We start from the raw sequence: 25901 nt of genomic DNA on the forward strand, positions 1-25901 counted from the left end.
ATGCGAGAACCATGGATTGAGGACTGCCGTTTTAAAGCGACAGTTCTCAATCCCTGAATCTCGGCACAATTTCGAAGCACATTGGCTATAGCCATAACCTTGGTTTCATTCAAGGTTTTATCATGCGAATTTCTTTCAAGCTATACCTAATGCACGACAGTCGCCTTTGAGTCAATACACCAACTTTAACAGATAAATTTTAACACTTTCATAAGCACTGTGGACTACAATACAATTACTTCCAAATCAATAAGGACATTGACTGGATTTTCTTCCTGTCAGTTGCGGGGTTATTTTGCCAACTTTTATTAACCGTGCGTAACTTTTGGTAGCGGATTAATCCCTATATGTATATTCACAGGAGCCCGTGGGTTGGGTAGTCGGCTAGAGCGATCGATTTTCTGCTTGATCTATCGATCCCGTGTTCGATTCTGTTTCACACCTTGGGAGTATTTAGGTTGCAGTGGCGGGCAGATCGAGCACGCAAACTATGGATCAAGCAGAAAATTGATCGATCTAGCAGACTACCCAACCCACGGGCGCCTGTGTGTATATTGCTTGTGATGTCTTTTTACCCAGCTGTGGTTTGAGCGCCTATTATGCGAGAAGGAATTAGCATGGCACGTCGAGCACGGTATCCCATAATATCCATTTCGTTTAACTGTTTATACAACCACTGTAACCAAAAGACGCTATGAAGGAACTCTGAAAGCTTGGTACGTATTACGTAGTGAAACGTACAAAATCAAACCACAATGAGTTGCAGAGTACACAAAAGCTTAGATTTGAGTATAAACAGCTTTAATGCGCAGTCATAAAACGTCTGAAACAGCAAAACGGTGGTACCACAAAAGTAATGCCCATGAATTCTTAATTCAATCCAACGTATAAATTTTTGTCTGTGAAATGCCAAGACTACAAAAATCGAATACAGTACTATCTATAAGTCTATTTCAAAGATACTCAAGGAACACTGTAAGACCATTTGAACCAACTCGCTGAAAATATATACCATTTGACATCAGATTATTGAAATAACTCACTGCTTATACGTCTACTGTCAGTGGAGTGCGAATACTATTCACAAGCGATATCAGGAAAACACCGTCTACATTATGATATACAGAGTTTGGAAATTGCGTGGAAACGACTGTGGACATGTAAAAAAAATGCACTGCACAATCGGATCACAAAACTACTGATATGAGAACAACATTAAAAGCTAGATTCTCGCATTACTTTTTGCTGTAGTAAACTATACACATAGTGGAAGGTCTTTGCTCTCTTTAAATTTGAAACTTTATCAAGCCCTTCACCTTGTGTTGAGATAAAACTGATTAAATACCAATGTGTCTGCGTTGCCTCCACGAACAAAAAATTTGCTTTGAGGAATCTATGTCAAATGCAGAATTGTGAGAGAAAATATTTCGAGGACGATGAGTATCAATCGTAAAGATCACTTTTTGTTATTTCACAACATTTTGGTCCCCCGACGGCAAAAAATTGGCAACTGATGTTGCTATCAGTAGCTTGACGCTCCGACCATGTGCAGTCTTGTCCAACATGTTTTTTGTACAGGCTTAACAACTGAAGTTGTGGTACAAACATGGAACTTCAAGAAGTCGTGCCTCGAGAATGACAAGTTTCTCTCATGAGCACGTACGCATGGAACAGTCATTTGAATACTTGAAAATAGTAGCCGCGTCAATTGTTTGAAAGTAACGCAAACGATCCGTCGCTCTTTACATCTTTACCAGCAGGGAATTTGGTCACGGTCCTTATATTTTCTATCACAGCCATGATTAATGATTCAAAATCAGACAGCATTTAACATTCCATCCTGAAAAATCCTGACATGTTAAACATCCATTCATTGAGAGATCTACAGACGTATGGCCATTGCAACAGTAACCGAATCTACTACTTGCAATTTGAAAATTCCACAAAGAAAACCAAAATCGTAAACGAAATAACTTTTTTGATAGGCGGAATAGATCTAGATCCTCTCAAGATGGTAGATTTTTGTGAGACTAATTTCGGTTGCAAAATCAAAAATAGTTGAACTCAATGTCTAACAATTTTGACTGTTATCAAGACATGGAGCTAAAGTGTACCTGGTAGATTGCAAAATATCTTCTGATATGCTGTATAAGTAAAGTGCACCATTGGTAACACTGTTTCTTGATTTCAAATCTCGGAAATCTATTTTAAACAAAAGACAAATGGACCTTTTTATGCCAAGGGTTATTGGTGCATTACTTCATACAGATCTAAATAAACACTACAAAAATACTTGGCAAAAATCGTAAAGATTACAAACTAAGTAAAAAAAGTTTATCACTACACTTAAAGGGCCAGTAGCTGTATCTATTTCTTTTTTCTCAATTGTGGTTTATGTCAATTGAAATCTCTTGTTCTACTCCCTACAGCACGTTGAAACACCCACTATTTAATTTGTCAACACAGCATATAGAGGTGTAAAATACACTGTTGTTTACATTTGAATTCTAGCTGGCCTAGACAAGAGTTCACTTGTAAACAATTAAGTCTAAATATGTACAGACTGAGTTGACGAGCTGAATACAATGCATCTTCAACATGCTTTGGGGAGTAGAACAAGAAACTGTATTGACATTAAAAAAGTAGCATCAATGACACTTTGCTCACATTTCGTTAGACATGACAGGCCTGAGTGAGTGTACCGATGATATTTATTAACTTCTACGGTATGGGCCTTAGGTCGTAATAATCATGACACATTTTGACGCACAAGCCATCAAATACCAATGTGAAGTGCATAATGAATGGCAACTGTTGCTATAGACACACACATATACAACTCCATGCAGCCTGGTACATCAAAATTAGTGATACAATCTACCATACCAAAGTAAAGATGACCTCTTGTAATATCATATTCCACGTAATCAATGTGACCAGTATTTGAAAATTCATCAGGCAGTAATGTTTAAGAAAACAACTTATCATTGGTTTGAAGATCTTCAGTTGTGTTTCTTTACAAATCATCACTAACATGTAAAATTAGGACCAAAAACAGCAAAAACTGTCGCTAAAATAATTGTGCAGGTTCTGTCACAATTTGAACAAAACTGATATAGATCACCTCTAAGGACATCCATATCAAATATCAAACCAATCGGACCAGCAATTTCAGAGTAGTTTTGACCGAATATAGGAGAAAATGACCCTAAGATACAAATATGCACAGTTCACAACAATTTGAACAATCTCAAATTAAGTTTACCCCTAGGAACATGCATAACACACTGCAAAACAAACTGAGAAGTGATTTCAGAGAAGATGATTTTTTGACCACAAATGGACCCAAAAATACATGACTTCTTCACCAGAATTTGAACACATCTGACTGACATCATCCATAAGATCATGCATACACAATTTCAAAGCGCAGTTTCAAAGGAGATGATTTGTTGACCAAATATGGGAAAAATTGCCTAAAAATACAAAAACAAAAATTTCACCACAATTTGAACAAATCTGATGAAAGTGAACCCCAGGTTCATGCAAATCAAGTTTTACAGCTTGTGGTCGAGTTGTTTGAGAGAACAGTTTGTGACCAAAAACAGGAAAAATTGCCCGAAAATAACAAATTTGAAATTTCACTACAATTTGAACAATTCTCATAAGTCGCCCTACTGAACCTGTATACCAAGTTTCAACCAAATCTGGCCTGTGGTTACAGGAACTTTGCAGGATTTTGCCTTTTACCTCATTTTGCATATTTTTGACACTAAATTGTTCATTTGAACAATTTCACATCTCCACCTTTGGGCATTGGGTACACCTGTACACCAAATACTACAACTATAGGTGCTGCAGTTTTTGATTTTTTGAGATGGATGGACATAGGTACGTACATTCAGACAGACGGACATACATACTTACCCTATAAGCTGTCTTTGGTACATATACATTTACCAAATTGAGCTAAAAATGAAAGGAAATCACAAAATATTACAGCTATTGGCCTTCTAACATGTGATAATGCCTAGAGGTTACAATTCCAAAGTCTACCTACAAAGTAAAGAAGTGTCTAAAATACCAACCATTGATTAGAAAGGGCTGGTTCATATCAAAAATAATTCATTTTCCTCTTACAAGACTGAACATTTTTTCAAAGGGTATTAAAGTAGCACCATATTGGTTTCCATAAACTGGAATCAGATATAGTTCTATAAAAATCACAAAAAAGAATTGTTCACAATTTAGGTGGCAAGAAAAATATTCTCATTTGGCACAGAAATGGATTGGCTAAGAACGGTATACAGAAAAAGTGACTAAAATTGTTACAAATTCATGAATAGCAAGAGATAATGTCATGACTATGTTTTGGCCTTGCTAGCATTATGAAAGGCCCTCAAGAAGAGTTCAGTTGTCACTGCATGATTGCGATCTGTACAAGAAGGAAAATGACACATTCCATTCTCACAAAAATATCTGAGGAAATATAACTATTTCTGAAACCAATGTCAATCTTTCAAAATCCTCAAGGATGAAAATTGTTCCTTTCAACTACACAACAAAAACATTAAGAAAAAGTCAGAAAAAATAGATGAAAGTCTACTTATAGTCTTTCCCATAATTGAAAGAGACATGTGATATGTTGTTTCATTTGAAATAACAATGCTATCATGAAAATTGAAGAGTTGAACAAATGCCATTTATGCTTTACACTTTCAAAGAATACTCTTTATACCTTGCTCCTTTAATACTTTGAAGTGACCAATGCTTGACTATGCAAGATATACAGTGAAATTATGCAGTCTACACAAAAAACGTCATTTGGCATTTATCTCTTATGTGAAGGAACATTTTCATTGTTACCTTGTCTAACGACTTGACAAGCTAACTAAAGTATGAATGGGAATACTCAAGATGTATAATGACTTAGTAGAATGAGTTAGTCAAATTTATGAATAATGTATGAAATGTATGAAGGCCATACTTACCACTCCAGGAGAACATAAAAGTTCCTTGCTCTGTTCTGACAGCAAATGGTTATTGAAAGTCTGAAAGACTTAACAAAGTTTACAAATAATGGCCTTTTGAATCATCAAACATGATCTCATTCTGAATTTACTACTTGGTGTTTTGACATTTTACAAAATCCAAAGTCAAATGAGCGATGATTTTAACATTTGATTTTTCAAACACTTCAGCATGCCTGCGACCAATGGCTCATTTTCAGATGTGCAAAGAGATCTTACTCTAGAATAGATATTGCTGGACAATTTGTGAACCAAATGGAACTAACTCCCTTTACATCGCAGAAAAACAGTGTTTTATGAAGAATAGTTGATGACCATTGTTCAGGAACTATTTTGTTCCCTTTTATTTTGCAATTTTTGGTTTGTAAATCAAGCTGGGGCTTAATAAAAAAAGTCTCTTGTGTAATTATCCAGCATGAAATTTGTTATGGAAATGTTACCTCCCTAATTCAATGTCACATAAAGATTTCAATCAGAATGAAAATCACTTCCTCAACATTAAGCTCTGACGCAGTTTTTCTTGATCAACAGATATGATTATGTTTCGGTCTCCTTAACCTTTGAGATGTCCTGTTTGGATGGTCGTTTGCCTATTGAAAGTAGTCCCTTCATGAGTCTTTCACTCTCTTTCTCTTTGTTCTTGTTACTTTGCAGGTGTATAACCTGACTGTCTGCCAAAGACAGTGAATTACACGTTGGGTCATCCCTTCGACATCGCTTTGCATGCTTGCAGACGTCTTCCAATGATTCATAGCTTCCATCTTCAGAACTTTCTGGCAAACTATCGTGTTTGGCATTGCCTTCTGTAACAGAGGTACTGCGATCATCTTGAGCTGGGTCTGTGTTGTCAAGCTCACGTTTCTTCTGTTTGGGTTCGTTGCTATCTTTGGTGGTTGACACATCATGTTTCAAGGTATTCGAATTTTGATCTTCTTTAATCTCCACAAACCTTACGTCATGATGAAGAATAGGTTCTGACCTCCACCTTTCTGTAGCCTTTCCATGACCTCTTTCAGAGACTGATAACTCTTGTTTGGAGGTGCTCTTCGGACTCCTCTCTTCACTATGCCTTGAATATCGATCCAACAAACCATGATATGCCTCCCTAGATAGATTCTCAGATTTGTCAAGGATTCTGCCCCATTCAACTCGACTTGACAAATATGGTGCATCATGCCGGCAATCTACATTTGGTGAATACCTGCCCCTTCGTGTACTAGAGTCTCTTTCCATCTTCTGAAATACGTCTAAAATTCTACGTATCATGTTTATTGCTCTTTCAACGTTAGAAGGTTTGCCGGAAATTTCAAAACAGTATTCCTGATCAAGAAAATTCTCCTTCTTAAATGGAGTATCTGGTGTTTTGATGTATGTATCTGTTTCTGTTTGGATCTTCTGGATTGTTCTCCCACGATTACCAATCACAATACCAAACAAATTCAGAGGTACAGGAAGAGATCTTGTTATCACATTGGCAGGGTTTCCACAAAAAGGACCAAAATCAGGGAAATTGGGACCTTTCCTCTCACTGCTGGATCTTGAGATCGGTGATTCTGATTTATATTCTCTTTTAGACCCTTTATCACTAGCTGAGCTGCGGTCAGAACTTCTTGACTCTCTTTCACTTGACTTTGCTTTGTCATGCTTGCTGTACTTTCCAATCTCACTTCTGATAGAAGGTCCTTTCTGAGTACCAGTGTCATCTTCCTTTGTTTTACAGGGTTTTGATACAGTCTTGAGGGACTCATCTCGAGGTTCTTGTATTTTAGAAGATTTTACACTGGTTGTATTTTCTTCATATGAATGGTCCTTTCCAGGTTTTGGATGGTTACCCTCTTTCATCACTTCCGCATCATTAGAGGGCACAATAGTTCCCATAATGGCTGTTTTTGATAGTCTGCTTTCAGCATCATCTTTAAAATACCATTTATGCTTTTTTTCTTGGAATATGGCTGTTCCTCCCTCTGAGGTTACATCTGTCTTATTGTCTTCATCAGAGTGGTTATTTTTCTGCACACTTTCCACAATGCGAGTTGTTCTCTTTGAACCTATCCTGTTGTTTGCTTCATCACATGCCAAACCCTTTAATGCACGCTCATTGACTACACTGACTTCAATATTTGGCTCATCTCCTCTGTTGTATCCATCACTTGCATATTTGTTCTTCGTTTTGTGTACTGAAGCTGTTGACTGACTTCTTTTCATAACTGAAATACTCTCCAGGTAAGATAGCTTCTGGTTACTTACGCCCTCTTCTTTAAACACTTTTTGAGTTCTGTCTTTCTGTTGCTTTGTGACAGAAACATCATTGCTATTACTTTTCTCTTTGTACATCAAGTGAGGGGAATGAGAAGTATATTTGATACTGCTAACCATTTTTTCTTTAGATGGCTGAATGTCCAACACTTGGCCACTCTGGTCAAATAGCTTCTCTTTCTTCTCTTTAAGTTCCCCATAAAGCCTCAAAACATCTTGTTGTTTCTCTGTCAATCTCATTAACTGCCTGATTTTCCTCTTTCTTCGTAAGTTTGCCATGAAACTTGGTGATTCACTTGTAGGGAGACTGTCACCATCATCACTTAAATAGTCTACCGCCCTCAATAATGCAGGATCCACAAATCCCTCACTGTTCATCTCTGCCTCCAAGATAGTTTGGCATTTCTGAAACTGATAATCACTACTGCTGACTAGTGTGCCATCTACAACTGATTCCAAGTACAGATGAGCGAAATCATCTTCGGAGTGTGTGCTGTGTCTTTCCGCTGCTCGTGTTGGTGTGTTAGGTGGAAGAGTAACCCTCTTAGTTGGGGAAGCGGAACAACTTGAAGAACTTGAAGGCGAAAAAGTGTGCTCCAGAAAAGGAATCTTTCTCTTTCGAGCTACCTTACTGACCTCTCCCTGGCAAACATTTTCTAGCCACTTGTCATCTGTATTTGCACTGTGCACTAGTTGCTGTGAATTACAAGTGCGTTTGGTTGGAGAGGCTGTGTTAAAATTTACAACTTGATCGTTGGACATAACAAGATGTTCATGTAAATTGGAACTTGGAGTTGACCACTTTCTTGGTATTACCCCTATCTTCTTTGGTGACTCACTATGTTGATTTCTTCCTGATTCAAGAGATGCTGCATTTTGATTGATAAGTTGACCTTGCTGCACTTCATCTTGATGATTAAGGGCTTCAGCAGTGTCTACGGTATATGCATCTACAGGCATCATACCATACATATACTGCATGGCTGTTGGGTCATATGCTGAGTGAGGATACATGTACGGCATAAACTGTTCCATTCCAACATACTGGCCAGCGTATGATGACAGATAGGCATTGTATTCCTCCCAACTGCCACCATAAGGGTACGGCCAATACTGGGACATATCATAAGGTCCCGTGTTATACATGGGGTTTGCATGAGGTATTCCAGCCATTGTGGAATTCATTTCCGTACGTGGTAGACTCTGACTGCTACAGGTCTGCTGCTGTGGTTGTGAAGGCATTGCATTTTGCAGTGACTTCATCTTTTCCATGGTCTCTTCTATGGGTGAGTTATCAGGCATTGTTCCTGTTGAAGAGATGAAAATACGAGAAAAGTTTAATTTAAAGATGCTTTTGACAGTGATGAGCTCCTCACTCACAAAAAAACATGAATCGTACATATACTTATTGACAAGAATGAACAATCCCGACCTTGTGATGTGATTTCAAGGACACAGTCAAATAGATAAATATTTGAGATGAAAAATGTAAATTTAAAATCTACGAAACATGATGATCACTTTTCTTTGAAGTCCAACAGAAAAACAGCCTTAACATCCAGAATCATAAAATGATGGGCATGACTGAAAGCTTACAGTTTAGAGAAATGTACAAACAGTAAAGCCATCAGTTTAAAGGTTCACAATGAACAGAACTTATGAATTTTCTTACCTCCACCTTCAACATATACTGCCATCTTCTGGACAAGGTTTACCATTTCTTGCATGGTTGCTGCATACTTAACATCCGATGTTGCTAGGTGAATATTACTTTGTAGGACACTGAGAAGGTTACTTATCATCTTTTTGCCTTCATCTACAGTTGGGGGCGCACTTTTGTCATCATCATCTGAACTCTTCAAGTGTCCATCTTCACTGGTGCTGCATTTGTTGACGTCCTCAGTACTTTCCTCTTGCCCCTCTATATCCATTAATTTGTTGCATTCACAAATTTCACCATTTCCTTTTATATTCGCTGTAACAATGTCACATGTGCCTTTGCATTGGTGTCTCTCTTTTTCAGGTGATGATGCCGGTATATCGGGAAGGTTAGTATTCAATTTGATGTGAGCTACAGACACTGAATTTTGCTGTTTTTTCAAAGATTGAACATCAAGAGGATCATTTTCTTGCAGTGAAGTATCTTTCCGTTGCTCCTTCACTGGGTTTTCACTTTCTGAGGCTGTTGCCTTTTCCTGCACACTTTCTTTGCCTTTGGCATTGACTCCAAAATCTCTACTACTTTCACTATGGATTTCATTTCCAACATCACAGGTTGTATGAGTCGCCACCCTGTCGCTTTGATGGTTTGTTTGGTCTTCATTGGTAAAATCTTTGTTCTCATTTGTTGAAGTTTCCCATCTTATAGGATGCACAGACATGCTTGGCTTTTCTTTCACTGGCTGCGAAGGAGATGGAGCAGCTATCGCATTGTCCTCTTCCTTTTTCTCTTGCACAGGATCTTTCAAACTGACAGACAAGTCTTTTCCAACACCTTTATCTTCCGGGGTGAGTGATGGTGGCACATTACAGCTGTGCACAGTCGCACTATTTTTCAGTACCTCTTCTTCTTTGCTATCGATGCCAAATTCACTTTGGTCAAAATAGCCAAGGGAACCATTACTTTTTGGAGATTTACTGCCTTCTTCCCTGTCAGGGATCTTTGCACTTCTGGTAGAAGTCTGTTCATCAATTCGTATTTGAGATATGGGGAACCTTTTAACACTTGCTATATCTGTAATTTCAACACCTGGGCTGTTAATGCATGGACTGTGAACATCAGCTTTCTTAATGTCAGTATGAGACATAGATATAGCATTTGTCGGTATGGTATGTGTTGAGCTTTCACTTGGATGTATAACATGTGCATTTCTGGCTTTCAAATCTTTCCTGTCTGTGCCATGTGCATTTCCGGCTTTCAAATCTTTCCTGTCTGTGCTATCTTGAGGTTGCCCATTGGGGAGCTTTTCCTCTTTTGGAGGTAAGTCCGTGATTTGAGTTGCAGTTTCTTTGGGCTTTCTTTTGCCTCCTTTGGAGTTCTCATATCTGTTTACCCTTGGATCCCTGGCATCAGATTTTAACTTGGATTCGTTTTGAATATTAACACTGTATTTCTGAGCCCTTTGGAATGATGTGAAATCAAACTGACTTCCCCTGCATCCCCTCAACATTAACCTACTTTTGGTATTTGGTGCTTTCTGGACAGTTCCCTTCTCATGCAGCTCTTCCTTTGTTTCCTCAGCATTAACAGATACTTTTTCATAACTGGAAAATGAGTTGTTATCGCCATCTTCTGACTTATCCCCTTTTGAACTAAAAGATCTCTCAGTTTGCGATTGTCTCCTATGACTTGGTTTGGTTTCCAGTGGATCACGGATTTGTACTGACACATCTTTTCTGGACTTGTGCTCATCTGCATGAAATTGTACATCTGGTAATGACTTCGTTGTGATACGATTGATCAAATTTCCAGAACTGTTGTTCTTGTTGAGTGTCTCTGAAGTGGAATCATTTGATAAACTTTGTCTGCAGACAGCTTGATTACACTTTTCTTCACGTTTAGAAAACAATACTGAGCCCACTTTGGTTATTCCTTCGGTTGATTTGTCACATTCTTTAATTACTTCTTTGTGACTAGGTTCTTTGAGCTTCTCAGCAGACAAAGTATGATTATCAACTTTGCTTTCATTAGATATGATAGTGTGGTTTTCAGCCATATTAGATGATGTTGATACTTTGGTGTTTTGTGACAAAGCTACGCTTGCATCTGCATCTGCAGAAACACCAAGTTGAGGAGAACTTGATCCATTTGAAGTGAGTTGAACCATTTCCGCACCTTCAACTTTTTCCTTTGGTGAAATTTGTACACCACTCTCTTGTCCTTTTATGTCAGTTGCTTTCTCATGATCTTGTCCTTTGGAGTCATTGACGTCTGGTGAGAGATTTGATTTCGGTCGATCCAAACAGGCATCTGAAACTGCCACTGTGTCATCTGTCGGACTATTCTTTACTGGGGCAGCATTTTCCATTGGATCTGTGTGTTCTGCTTCCTTCTTGATGGCAGTTGGTATATTCTGGACTGGAAGAGTGGAGATTGGTAATGTTATGAAAGTCTTCTTGATATCTGGCAATTCCTTTATCATGTTGACATTGTTTACAGTAGCAGCATTAGAACAGACGAGTGTTTCCCCATTACCATAACCATCATCATTGAGACAAACATTATCTTGGCAACTGCCACTTACAGTATTGCATGATTTAGTCGTTGCTTTCATTGTGGATTCTCTATTACCACTTTTAAATGAACAACCATGATGTTGACTACTTCCAAGTCTACATTTTTCTTTGAATGGATTCCTCTTATTGTAATCTATCTTTGCATTTTGCCTTGATTTGCACAAAGTGCCACTGTGACTGCTGCAGTGCAAATTTCTCAGCTTTGTAGCATCTAGCAAATTTAAGTGAACACCCAATATGGTAGCAGCATTATCTTTAAGGAGCAATTCAAGTTTTGGTAGTACAACACTGCATTGCTTGATGTTGTACTTGTTCTGCAATCTTTTAGTATGATACTTTGTCTGGGGTCCAGGGCAGAGCTGAGTATTAAGAGCAGATAACATATAACTTTGATCCTCCGGTCCATTTTTCTGTTCAAATCTCTTAGATGTTGTCTTTGAATATGCCTTACTTATGAATGTCTCTTTGTCTTCAATTTTATTATTGTCCACTGTGCTGTTGGGTTCTGGGTATTTTTTCCGGTAACCTTTCTGTGAAGATGTTGATGTGGCGTTGTAGTTTAATTGTCTTGATGCATCATGGTGCATGTCATTCTTTGTAACTGATTCTGTTTCCTCTGCCATCGAAGTCTGCTCTTCCTTTATGGGAGGTCTACCCATACCAAGACTAACAGATGCCACTGAAAGGGGAAATGCAAAATAATAACTCGTTTGTATTTCAAATTTTTAATATTTTACCAAAACATGAGTTTTATATTACAAAACACACTTGTCATGTGTGTTGTATCACCCTGAACAAATATGATCATGATGTCCATTTTCTTAAGGCCACATACTTACAAGTTTGTTGATGAAATGATACAGGCAGTGCTTTGGGTATACCACTGGTATAATGCATAAATATATCTGATATGTTGTATTTGCATTCGGCATGTGCATTTGAGCGTGCTGTTAAGTTCTGGGTATTTTTTCCAGTTACCTTGCTGTAAAGAAGTTGATGTGGCGCTGTAGTTTGCTTTTAATTGTCTTGACGCATCATGGTTCATGTCAGTCTTTGTAACTGATTGTGTTTCCTCTGCCATTGGAATCTGCTCTTCCTTTATGGGAGGTCTACCCATACCAAGACTAACAGATGCCACTGAAAAGGGAAATGCAAAATAACAACTTGTTTGTTTTTCAAATTTTTAATATTTTACTAAAACACGAGTTTCATGTTACAAAAAATACGTGTCATGTCTGTTGCATCACCCTGAATAAATAATGATCATGATGTCCATATTCTTAAAGCAACATACAGGTTTGTTGATAAAATGATATACATGTAGGCAATGCTTGGAGTATACCACCAGTATAATGTATTGATATATCTGATACATGTATGTTGCATTTGTATTCGGCCTGTGCATTTGAGCATGCGGTTGGGTTCTGGGTATTTTTTCCAGTTACCTTGGTGTAAAGAAGTTGATGTGGCGCTGTAGTTTGCTTTTAATTGTCTCGACGCATCATGGTTCATATCAGTCTTTGTAACTGATTGTGTTTCCTCTACCATTGGAATCTGCTCTTCCTTTATGGGAGGTCTACCCACACCAAGACTGACAGATGTCACTGAAAGTGGAAATGCAAAATAACAACTCGTTTGTATTTCAACTTTTTAGTATTTTACTAAAACATCATGAGTTTTATGACACCAAACATACTTTTAATGTCTGTTGTGGCACCTTGAATAAATAATCATATACATTTTATTTTCTTAAGGCAACATACCTACTTATAAGTTTGTCCATAAAATGATACAGGCAAGGCTTGGGGCATACCCACCAGAATAATGCATCAATACATCTGATCACGATCTTTTGTGGAGGGACTGTGATCTGATATGTTGCGTTTGTAGTCTGCATGTGTATTATATAGATACAAAACAGGCAGCTACAAAACTCCCTATTGAGTTGAGTGTACATTTTGTATTAACCCTTTACCTGCCATATCACTTCCCCATCAGCCAACTCAGTGAAAAGCAGTATTGAGCCAAAACCTTACACATTTCCACCCATTTGTCTTGGTCTGTTTCAACAGCTTAGTCTATAAAATTCACGTTTACAGTATATCTCAGGGGCCTTCGAATGTTCAATTTTTTGTTAAAATGCACCAAACAAGACATATTGTGCTTAATTAGTTTTAACAAACTTGACCTGATTGTGACATATGAACTTGGCAGGAAAAGGGTTAATTTCTCATGGTGTGGCCAATTTTATCGTAGGGAACACTTTCACACTTGATGTTTAGTTATTCGTCAACAAGCGCAATAATTACGCTAGTGACATGACAGATTTGTCATTAAAGTAACACATTTATAAGGGACTCCATCTTCACAAAAATGGTAGTACTTATTCTTAATTAGTTATTAATTACTATACCTAAGGGTTTGATAGACCATTTAAATATGCTTACCAAATTCTGATGGTAAGATCTGGTTATTCCTTGTGTCCTTTGATGTCATATATCTTATTTTTGTAGGATCTCTTATGCGGAGAATTCCATACAGGGTTCCTGAGCTTCTTGCAAGATTGCCAAAACCTGTAAATAAGCAAATATGCAATAAAGTACAATGTGGATATACTGCTAAGTTTTCAAAGTCTTTAATAACATATCAAATGGCATTGCTGTTGATTAATGACCCTGTAATAACTATCCTTTAACCATATCTTGGAAAGAATATAAAGTTTGAAGGATTGTGACATCACGAGACATGTCCTGTATTCTGTGACAAATTACTCTTGATATTTAACCACTTACATACCTTGCATGCAAGAAATTTCAAGCACAATATGACATTACTTTATACCTCAGGCACAAGAAAATTCTGGTGAGATTGCATATATTCACTTGATCTTTGGTATGTGTGTTACTTTTGGCTCATGCGGTCAACGGTTTTACAACGTAATGATGAAATGACCACCTTAATGTTGCTTAATTGACTGGACACTATGACATGGATGTAAAAATGGTAGTCTTTGCACTATGTAGCATCAAGTTTACAAGAAATGTATCAATGTAAATCTTGGTCCTGACTCTACACTTAAAGGTCACAAAATTGGTACCAAACACCCATATTGTCTTGTATCAAAAATATATATTTCACATGTACTAAATTTTTCTGAATGGTGGTTCCCATATGGTGTCCTATATATGTGTATATTGGTATATTGCCCCTATAAAATTTTTGCAAGAGAGTAGCAGCCAATAAAGCTGTACAGTTATTTTTGCAAGAAAGAACCTTGTGGATTACTTGTCTCTGTTTCATAGCTAATAATTTGCCAACAGTCATAATGGATAATTGAAATTTTCAAAATGCCCTTAGGAATTTCTTTCAAATTTTTACAAACAAAATTCTGTGGCATATAGGCAGATCAATTTTACACATAAACATCAATACCTTCTAAACATAGATATGCAAAGAAATTATGCAGATTTTAAAACTAAGCCTTTTATCAAGCTTTGATGTATTTACATTGAAGACAATATTGGTTTTTGTAACGTTCTTTCTGGAATGAACTCAAAATGGTAGATTTTCTGGAATTCTGTCCCCGTGTTGCTTGGTTTGAGGCATCTTGAATAATGAGGGTGCTGCTATCTCACTCCTTTTAAAATCCCGCCCGACCCTTTAAATAAATGTAGCAAGTTTCATTCAATTTGTTCAAGTCCTTTGAAGCCCTAATTGTGTAAATTCATTAAATATGCAAATCACCGTTTAACATGAAAATGCAATTTGTCTTTTCCTTCACTAATGTGTTGTTTTGAGTAATACCTGTACTTTAATTCTTAATTTATATTTGGTGGGTAGTAATCATATTACTGTAATTAAAATCTTATTAAATATGCAAATTAGCAATTAACTGATATGGAAGTGCTAATATCTTTCACTGCAATCGTGTCTTTCTACCCTCAACATGTATGGCAAGTTACATAAACTCACAGACAGAGGGGTCTTCCCCATAGACTGTCTACGAATAACTGTGGTTAATGTAATTTCAGCAAATGGGCAAGTGGGTTTTGTCCTTCCTAAACAGACTGTATGTACCTGATGTGATTCCAATCTGATGAAAGGAAAGGTTCTTGAGAAATCGTGTTTACAAACATCAGTATGGTAATAGCTCAGATAAGTTTAAATGCACACATGCAAATTTATGCTAATTCAAGAAATTGTATGTAAAGCATATTTGTTTATAATGGTACCAAATATCGAAGCAAATGGATGGGTGATTGATGAGATCTAAATGATTAAAAAAGTTGAAAAATGGACCAGTGGTATCAGAGAAGAAATATTCTTGATTAAAACTGTGAAACTTGACCCAATGTGCTAATTGCAAATTTTGTCATTATTTGAACAAATGTAAGTCAGGTCGTTCCTAGGGACTGTAACTCAAATATAAAAGTATTTTGAGAAGAAGAGAAGAAGTTAAAGGAGTGAACTGACAATCAACCTGACTGACAAGCTCTATATACCTTCCAGCAGAGTTAAGAGAATTTCAACTATTGTTTCATCTGCTGTGAACACTATCCTACTCATCTAATGCTTGATTTCTGTGATAATGTAACAATTTATGCAATGTGTAGTAATGAACATCATGTAAGTATGTAAATTGATTTATGATGATCAATACTAGTGAAAAATATTCATATGCCATAGAGGTACATTATCTAATTCCAATCAGCAATATTGTGACAAGCACTTCATAAGTTTAAATTTTCTTTGAGAACAGTATGACGTCTAATTGATATTTTATCAATCAAACCAGTTTTGCACAACAGAAAGTACAGTTACATTTGTATCACACAAAATATGACTGACTTTAATAGTTTCATGGGCAAGATTACTGGCAAGTTCATCGACATCAAAGACATTTGGTAATACAGAAGTACAGAAAACTTATAAACATATGCTGTCATAAAAATTACATAGGCAAGTTGACATACACAGATATTTCATTGTACTGTCATGTCTTACCTAGCTCTTCTGTAAATTCACACGCTGGTAGCAGGAATAGTTTGTTTTCCATTTTATTCCTTTTGTTGAGAGATGGCAAGATGGTGACTGCAGCCTGTGTACAAAGCAGTTCAATAATTGACACTTACAGTGATGGTACATGTATCATCTGCCCTTTAAGGTGAATAAAACTTGGCTCGATTGAACCCAGCTTTGGATTATCAATATTTTCCAATGGAAAAATGGTAACTTAACCCTTTCAGGACTAAATGCTAAAGCAATAATGTAACCCCCCCCCCCCCACCCCCCCGGCCCACAATGAAAGAAAGCAAACTTTGCACGACATAATGGACAAGGCAAAGCCAAGTATATTACGGAGTGAAAAGTTTGCTTCAGTCTATTATATGGCCGGGAAGGGTAAATTATTGTTATTATTAACAAAGCTAAAATATATGTATAGGGGCAGCTCTGGTAAGTTAGCACAAAGTCAGGCCTGAAAGGGTTACAACACATCCTCAAACAAAGAAGTGCAAAACTACCTGAAACTTTCAGTCATACAAATTCTGTTAAATTGTGTTATTGGCCATCAGGTGAAAATGTGTAATTTATAACCAGAACATACAGTATGTCATGCTTTTGTCTTAATTGATATTTTGAATGTAAGCAAATTAAGTTTAAAAAGTATGAAATGTGTAGGTTAACAGACAGTATGCGTAAATATTTTTTCTAAAGTTTTTGGCCTAGTTTATAAAAGCACCCCTGAGAATAAATCTGTTCTTACATGTGGCTGTTGTAAGTTAGGCTCATTTGAAAAACACATGATCACAAAATCCGCCTGATGTTTAAGCAGCCATTCAAACATTCCTTTCAGTTCCCTTACCTTGTTGCATCGGTGAAGATGGTTGACCAGTGCATGGATAGCAACTTGTGATGATATGTAGGGTTGAACAACAAAAACGTTGTATGTGCCTTCTACACATTCCACTACAATAAATATAAATTCAATTATTTACATGAGGATACCATTCAAAGTGGAAATGATGACTGTTAAAGCCTGTCTTTTTCACTTCTCGTCATTCCACTCAAGCATGTTTTAAGACCTTTACTGTATCCATAGATATGTCTGGTGCTCCACTGCCTATGCTATTTTGTTTCCACTTTTTTCAGCATTACGATTACTGTATCTCTGTCTTCATCTTATCTCATGTTGAAGGTCATTCCCATTTGAAGTCACAGATGATGGTCAAATCAAACAAACAATGCATGTTGTATAGTGTTTAATATACTGATATACTAACTGGATCTATATACAGAGACGAGATATTTTAATCTCTCAGATATTTGTCTGATAAGACCACAGAGTAACAAGTCATTGACAATGACATAGTCCCCCTTGTAATTTGGACTTTGTCACCGGAAGTGACTAGAAATTGAAGTCGATATGATGCGCACGAAAAAGGAAATGAGGGTACCAAAGCCCTGTCTGTGACTGATGCCAATATTGGATTGGTTTGCAAACAAGTAGACATTAGTAATAGTATGAATGGCATAGGGTTAGGTCCTTTTACCAAGTTGGACGAATTAGGTATGTCCTGCCCTGGCTCATGAAATGTCCAAATTCAACTAATCTGCATGAAACTTATCCAGGCATGTCTGAGTAATGGCTCTTTGACATAAAAAAGTCAGAATGCCAGATGTGAACCAAAAATGCCCCCATGTTCAGTACAGAACAGACTTCCTATAATTAGCTATTGATATTGCTAAATGCCTTTCTTGAATGGTAAATCTTTGTATGATCAACATCTGCAGCAAGTGTCAACAAATGTCATGCAGTCATTCAGTATATAGATCTCTAATTACAAACATTCTTTCCCTGTTAAGCCAATCTGGACTGCCACCCTAATCACAAACGGTCATTAAATAATCAATTAATAATTTATCGACAGGATGTCGCTACACACTTTTACACTACTGTCAATTATAGCCGGTCACCGGCGGCAAATCGCCGTCTGACACAGGTCTTGCCGCCGCCTGTTTTCCCTATTCAAGGCCTGCAATAATGATCTTTACACACGTTATGAATTCTTTCCTGTCCAAATTCTACCGTTGGCTGCGCTGTGCTACAGGGGCGCGGCCCCTAAGGCTCGTTGGTAGCCGATTTCTGATTGGTTTTAATCGGTACTGTCAAAAAGCTTTACGTGTTCTGATTGGTTTTCGGACGTACACGATCGATATGGCTACGAAAGTCGACAGCCTCGTTGGATTTATGGGTCCAAAAAGACCCCGAGAGGCTCACACTAGCTCTGGATATAAAGTAATGTCAATATTGTCAATCATTTTATTTTCCTGAGGAATTTCAGTGATCGGGGTTTCAATCCATCAATGGTATAGCATGCAATGCAGATTTCACGCCGCGTCTGAGCAAAATGCCATAGCATTACGTGTATTTAGCGACTGGAATTTTTGATTTGTTTTCCCGTTTGGAGATCGTGAACGCTCTTCACAATGAGTAAGAATCGTTTACTCAACGCAAAACAAACTTTGTGGGGATTGACATAATTTTTAGTGAGTTTTGACTACCACTGAATTTGTTTGCACCAAGCCGCCGTTCTATGAAATGTATTCATACGGTAGTACATGCTGTGTACTGTGATTGTTTCGAAGGCCCGAGTATTGAAGTTTGATAAATATTTTCCGACATCCGAAATCTTTCCTCAAAAGCAAATATCGGTATTCCGATCCTTCAAAATCATTTACCAAGACCAACATTTTTTAATGTTTAGGGCAATCACAAAATTTAGCTAGGCTTGACTATATACTTTCGCGGTATCTTGCACGTACGTGCGGCGCGGAGGTAAACCATGTTTTGGATATGGATATAACATGCATGTAGTGAGCCTACCCACTTGGCAGGCGTGGGTTTCGACAAAACTCTGACTATTGTGAGGGATATCAGAATAGATACTATGATAGTCATCAGGAGAAAATATTTGATCGTTAACTTTCACGCGCAAGGATTTACTACGTAAATAAATCAACATACTCTCAATTTTGTCAACTGAGAGGCCGACGGACAACGAAGGCACGCAATTTCATTAGTGGATGTAAACTTGAGTATTGTAATTGTTTGTATGACATAGTGTCTACTCAAATTGTCTCTGGTAATGGTCTCGTATTTACCCCATTACATTTGTAAATTTTCACGCTGGAAATTCATAGCCGGTAACTCTGAGGAGAGGTCTTGAAACAGACAAAATAAAATTACAGCAGTATCAACCAGACGCAGATCGGAATTTTTTGTCGTGACGTTATGACATCAGTTTTACAGTGGGGACAAGATTTTTTTAGATTCTAATACGATTAGCTGTTTTTGAATGGGAACGTATTACAATTATTGAATTACTTTCTGCAGATGTTGTTTCTTAAGAAATAGTTTCTGCAGGTGTAGTTTCTAAAGCTACATCTGAACACGGTCTTTTGTGGAGGGACCGTGATCTGAAGAAATAGTTTTTGCAGATGTGGTTTCTGCTGAAGCTACTGTTTCATCAGCCTGAGAATCACACAATATTGAGGTATTGTCAGCTGGTACTGCTATACCGATACAAGCCTTGGGCTTAGATGAGTACTCCAGTGATTCTGATTATGGTTCAGATTATGATCTTTATTAAGCAGGTTGTAATTCAACACAATTTGTAGGCAAATAATAATAATAACCTGGTGTATCAATAAACATATAAACTCTGTAATACTTCTGTTTGTCTTCCATAATTTATTTCACAAGATTCAATTTCATGTTACTTTTTATACTTCAGTTATAATAAACTTGACAGTAAATTGCCCTCAAAAGTGCCACCACAGGCCACCAATTGAAGATGAATAATTAGAAAAGCTTCAGCTTCAGGAGGGGCGACACCCCCCTCCTGGCCTCCCCCGCGTGCGCTTGCGCGCACGCCTTGCTCCGCTTCGCTCCGCACAAGGCTGTACCTCCTGTTCTTTCACTTGTACCCTTCTATTCTGAAAAACATTGACAGCCCTACACTTTTACACTACTAGAAGTACCATGTTTCATCAAATTTGGAACAGTATTTCTAGACATAACACACTAATTAGAAAGTTCATTAAATATGCAAATTAGCAATTAATTGACAAGATACTGCTAAATTTTTTTGTATGCTATTACAACACTTTGAGATCAACATCTGTACCAAGTTTCATAAAATTTGCTGCAGTATTTCTTTACATATCACACTGATTATTACAGTTCACTAAATATGCAAATCAGCAATAAATTTACACAATACTGCTTAATGTATTTGCACAGTATTAGACTACTGAGAGATTAACATCTGTACCATGTTTCATCAAATTTGGTGCAGTATTTCTGGACATTAGGAAATTAGGAAAGTTCATTAAATATGCAAATTAGCAATTAATTTAAAGTATATTGCTAAATATTTTTCTTCACTACTGTTCTAAACATCTGTACCAAGTTTCGTCAAATTTGCTGCTGTATGTCTAGACATATTTCCTTAATTACAGAAATTAATCAAAAAAGCAAATTAGTAATTAAACGATATGATCCTGCTAAATGTTGCTGCACACAGTTACAGCTTTGGTATATGAATATCTGTACAAAGTTTCATCAAATTTGAGTCAGTATTTCTTGACACATTATTGGAATTATGAAAATTCATTAAATATGCAAATTAGCAATTAAATGACATGATCCTGCTAAATGTCTTTGCCCACTGTTACAGCTTTGGTACATGTATATCAACATCTGGACCAAGATTCATCAAACTGAGTTGGTATTTCTTGACATAGCACCCTAATTACAAAAATTCATCAAATATGCAAATTAGCTATTAATTGACATGATCCTGCTAAATGTCTCTGCACAAAGTTACAGCTCAGGTATGTTTCCATCTGTAAGAAGTTTCATCAAATTTGAGTCAGTATTTCTTGAAATATCACCAGAATAGTGAAAATTCATAAAATATGCAAATAGCAATTAATTGACACAATACTGACATATGTCTTTGTGTGCTATTAGAGCTCTGTGTGACCAACATGTGTACAAAGTTCCATCAAATTTGGTTCAGTCTCTTACGAAAGAGAGCTTTTTCCAAAATCACTAATTACGTTAATTAGCACTGATTATGCATACCACACCAAACATAATGGACGTGCATTTATATGCCGTAGGATGGACAAACGGATGGACAGACAGTACCACATCAAACACAATGGACGTGCATTTATATGCCATAGGATGGACGGACGGATGGACAGACAGACAGACGGATGGGCACAGAACTTAATGAGCACATACATAGAAAGTTACATACAGAATTTCAACTTTCAGAATAGATTCAGTAGATTTTCAATTGGATTTGAACTCACTACATATGGCACCCGGTCACCTAGCAAAGACATCACAGTCGAACCCCTCTGTTTTGACCAAAATTGACAACAAGTGACCTATCAGCCAATATATTTCCAGTGTTAGATTTTATGATATCAACATTAATAGAATAACTGCAATTCAATTCAACTCAAAGAAAACTCACAGGCCTAGAGGAAATTGCTATTTGTCTTTGACACAGATTAATAAAATAATGTGCTGTCCAATTCTTGCATGGAAAGTGAGCCACCTCCAGATATGTACTCAGTTATGTTATATAGTGCAGCCTACTAATTGTGGTATTTGCTTATACTATATAATGAACTTTGTAGTGAAGATATGCAGAAATCGCACTTCCTATTTACTACAGTGGAATTTGATTGAGTGTCCGGTTTGCCTCGCAGAGCTCGACAAGTCTACATGTTGCTTATCATTAGAAAAGTAAACATTTGCAACAAGTTGAGTCTTTGGTGTTAGATTACAGCGCGCGGCGAACGTTTCCCAGACACTGTCTCGTCTACAATCACGACAGTCGTTTCAGCATGCCACTCACTACAAGCTTGGCACTGCACTACATACACACATCGAAGTTGTCATCATACACGGCAACGAGTAAGTTAGAATGGAGGAGAAGACGATATCAGATCTTTACCTTCAAAATTTTCTTCACCTTGCAGAAGCAATGTTCAACTAAACGCCTAGACCAAGTCCGGTTGATATTGAGGACTTTCTTCGAGATGTAGATTCGACACTCGAAAAAATGCCAGTGTATCGTTGGAGTTGTATTTCCTAACTTTGATGATGTGTAGTGCAGTGTCAAGCTTGTTGTGAGAGTGGCATGCTGAAATGAATGTTGTCATTGTAGACCAGACCAGACAGTGTCTGGGAAACGTCCGCCACGCGCTGTAATCTAACACCAAAGACTCAGTTTGTTGCAAAACTTTACTTTTCTCATGATAAGCAACGCGTAAATTTGTCGAGCCCTGCAAGGCAAACCGGACACTCAATCAAACTCCACTGTAATAGTAAGGAAATGATTATGATCATAACCTTAATAACCTATCCCTGAGAAGCTAAATATTGAATTTCAAAGCACTGTAAGACCAGTGATATGAAAAAGTTTTGACTAAAAACATAAAATATTTATACACAAATTTCATCATTGTTTGAAAGAAACTTGAATTAGGTCATCTCTGAAATTTTTTATAAAAATACTTGATTGGTATCAGACAAATAGTTTCATAGCAGAATTTGTTTAAAGGAAATTGAGCAAAAACATGACAAAAAAAATCTCACAAAGTTCAAGTAAGGCAATGACAATTCATACATAACTAAATAAGGGCATTTCTGAGGAGATACTTCTTGACTTTGGAAGCTGTACAACAGGGAATATACAATGTTTTGAACAAATATGAGAACCTTGTCCCTACAGTTTGCATACCTCACAAATTTTATCATCATTTGAATAAAACAGAAAGAGATTATCCTTTGGAATGTATGAAACAAATGTGATTATAATTGGTTGAATATTTTTTGACCAAAAAAAAAAATTAACAATAATTGAGCAAAAAATAAGAAACGATCCTCAATTTCAAATATGCAAACTGTATGCTAATTTTGTTAGAACTTAATAAGAATATCCCTAGGAAGCTTCTTAATGCATTTAAAAGCTGTAAGACCTATGGTATGGAGAAAGCCATGATTGACAAAATTAGTCCAAAGATTGCATATGCAAATTTTATCATCATATAAATAAAACTAGGTTTTTCCCAGTTCCTTGTGAAACCAAATTTGATTGCTACTAGATAAATAAGTTTCATAAAGATATTTGAAATAATTTTCTCCTAATAGCAAAAAAATCCTAAAATATCAAAAATTGAGATTTTCTCATAATTTAGACAAATCACTAATACTTCATCTATAAGAAAATGCATGCCAAATATCAAGCTGTCTGAAAAGCAGTTTGGAAGATTTACCAAAAATTTTGCAAAAATTGCCCTATTTCATCACAAATTTGACACATCTGATTTAAGTCATCCCTTGGGACCTGTATACAAAATGTCAAATTAATTGGACTGGCATTTTTTCAAGAAGAGATCTAAAGCTAAAACATTGATGGATGGAGAATGAGGATGGACAGCCAACACCAGATGACGGAGGATAACCACCTATTTGATAAGCACTATGTCGCTGACAACAGAGCTGAAAGTAGCCAACAAAAATTGTCTTAGCAAATTTCATTGCTATTTGAACAAACCTGAACGAGGTCACCTGTTGAAACCTTTGCACCATATCTGATAGCTATGCAGACTTTGATTCACAGGAGATTTTAGAAGATTTTGCCAAAAATTAGAAAAGGGGCCTTAAAATACAAAGTTGCTTACCAAAATTTGAACAGATCTTAATTATCTTTTTAAGGTTGGACATTTAGCTAGGGTGTTTTGACTTTGTGTCTTTGCTACACGACAGGGTTCCGTACATTCTGTTTGAATCAGATTGAGAATATATTTAATTTTCTACCCTGGGTTGATATCTCCACTGATGGACACGATTGTTTCCAAGGCTTTCTTTTGCCAGTTAAATGATGTATTCATTGCTTTGATAAAGTTTGTAAGTGATGTATGACAGCAAGTATGTATGTGCAAGGGTTTCATGGACTCTACAGCATGTGAAGGACTCTCAGTCAGATAAATTGTAACAACTTTGCTTGGTTATTGAACCACTCTTGTTTTAGCGTGAGGATTTGGCTGAACTGTCTTGACTGTGATGTCTTCAATAGGTGAAGGGTACTGTGTGTTGTGAGTTCGAATCGGATTTAGAATTTACTGAATTATTTAAGTTATACATAGGGACCTGTATAACAAAAATGAAAGCAATTCGACTGGCAGTGATCAAGAAGAAGCTTTAAAAGACGAAATGTGACAGACAACCACAGATAACAGATGTCAATGGATATACACCTATATGATAAGTTCAACATCGCACAGTAAGTGAGGCTACCCATGATTCTCTATGATCCATACACAGAGAGATCACTCACTGAAGCAAATTTCTTCTATACACAGAACAGCTTGGTCAATATTTCAAAATTCTGACAACATAGTTTTGATAATCATAGTTTTCTGATTTCTCACTGTGAATAATGAGGAGATAAACCCCCTTTCCGCGGAGCAGACAACAATTTTGTAATTTTGTCAACATTGATTTTTGACAGTCATAAACAATATTTTCAAGGAAACTGAGGGAATAAGTTGCATTTGTGTTGGCAAAAGAAAGGGTATTGATTTTTTTAATGTTTGTGACAGAGGAAATTTGCATGTCTGACAGTTGGTTTGATGAGACCATCTTACTATTGCTGATAACTTTACCTTGACAAGTGTACAACTTTTAGCATCTTCAAACATCGACTTCTTATTTAATTTACTCTTGAATTTTAAACATAATCAATAATTTTAGAACATAGTTTTAACAGATAATCCTGAAATTGAATTCTAAGTTTCAAATAGTTAAGAAACTGATAAAATTGAAGAAGCCTTTAGCAAACAATGTCTGAATGCACATATCAAGGGGCATTGTGGGTAGCCTCACTTACTGTGCATCGATGACAGCACACCTATAGATTGGGGTGATATGTCTGTGTGAACAGTAGGTTAAAAGCCCAGGTAGTGTGGATGAAAGAGGATGATAAACCATGTCCAGTGGTATGTATAGCATAGCAGTCTAGCCAATGTATGAAAACAAAGTCATGGGTTCCTACCTGGATCTGTCCATGAAGCGGCTAAACAGTCTCTACATCTCTCAGAGAAGGAACGTTGTTTTAAATAATCTATGGCAACACATGTATCAAAAGTTATGGTATCTGAGCTGTAAACAAAATGTAACATTAAGTGTTAACATGAGTGTGAAACAATATACTGTGAAAGTATGTTGTATTGAAAGTACAGGTACTACAATTGTTATAGCATTGTTAGGAGTATCAGAATTGCTTGTGT

At 36.8% G+C, this 25901-nt stretch overlaps 1 protein-coding gene across 4 annotated transcripts in view; it reads right to left on the reverse strand.

The window, feature by feature from the left end:
- Positions 1-779: 779 nt before the first annotated feature.
- The window catches only part of LOC139122922 (uro-adherence factor A-like), a 76105-nt gene continuing 50983 nt past the window's right edge, over positions 780-25901 (reverse strand). For 3 of the 4 annotated variants that reach the window (XM_070688791.1, XM_070688790.1, XM_070688793.1), the window contains 8 exons: positions 25667-25773; positions 17386-17489; positions 16527-16620; positions 13970-14095; positions 12968-13126; positions 12501-12659; positions 8959-12201; positions 780-8593 (listed from right to left, as the gene is read on the reverse strand). In XM_070688791.1, coding sequence (XP_070544892.1) covers positions 5568-8593; positions 8959-12201; positions 12501-12659; positions 12968-13126; positions 13970-14095; positions 16527-16620; positions 17386-17489; positions 25667-25773 — 7018 coding nt within the window. In that variant the 3' untranslated portion in view covers positions 780-5567. The remainder of the gene's footprint in view (positions 8594-8958; positions 12202-12500; positions 12660-12967; positions 13127-13969; positions 14096-16526; positions 16621-17385; positions 17490-25666; positions 25774-25901) is intronic. The other variant, XM_070688792.1, reaches the window with a different exon arrangement.

The sequence above is a fragment of the Ptychodera flava genome, chromosome 22 (assembly GCF_041260155.1).
Source record: "Ptychodera flava strain L36383 chromosome 22, AS_Pfla_20210202, whole genome shotgun sequence".
In the NCBI taxonomy this organism is placed as follows: domain Eukaryota; kingdom Metazoa; phylum Hemichordata; class Enteropneusta; family Ptychoderidae; genus Ptychodera; species Ptychodera flava.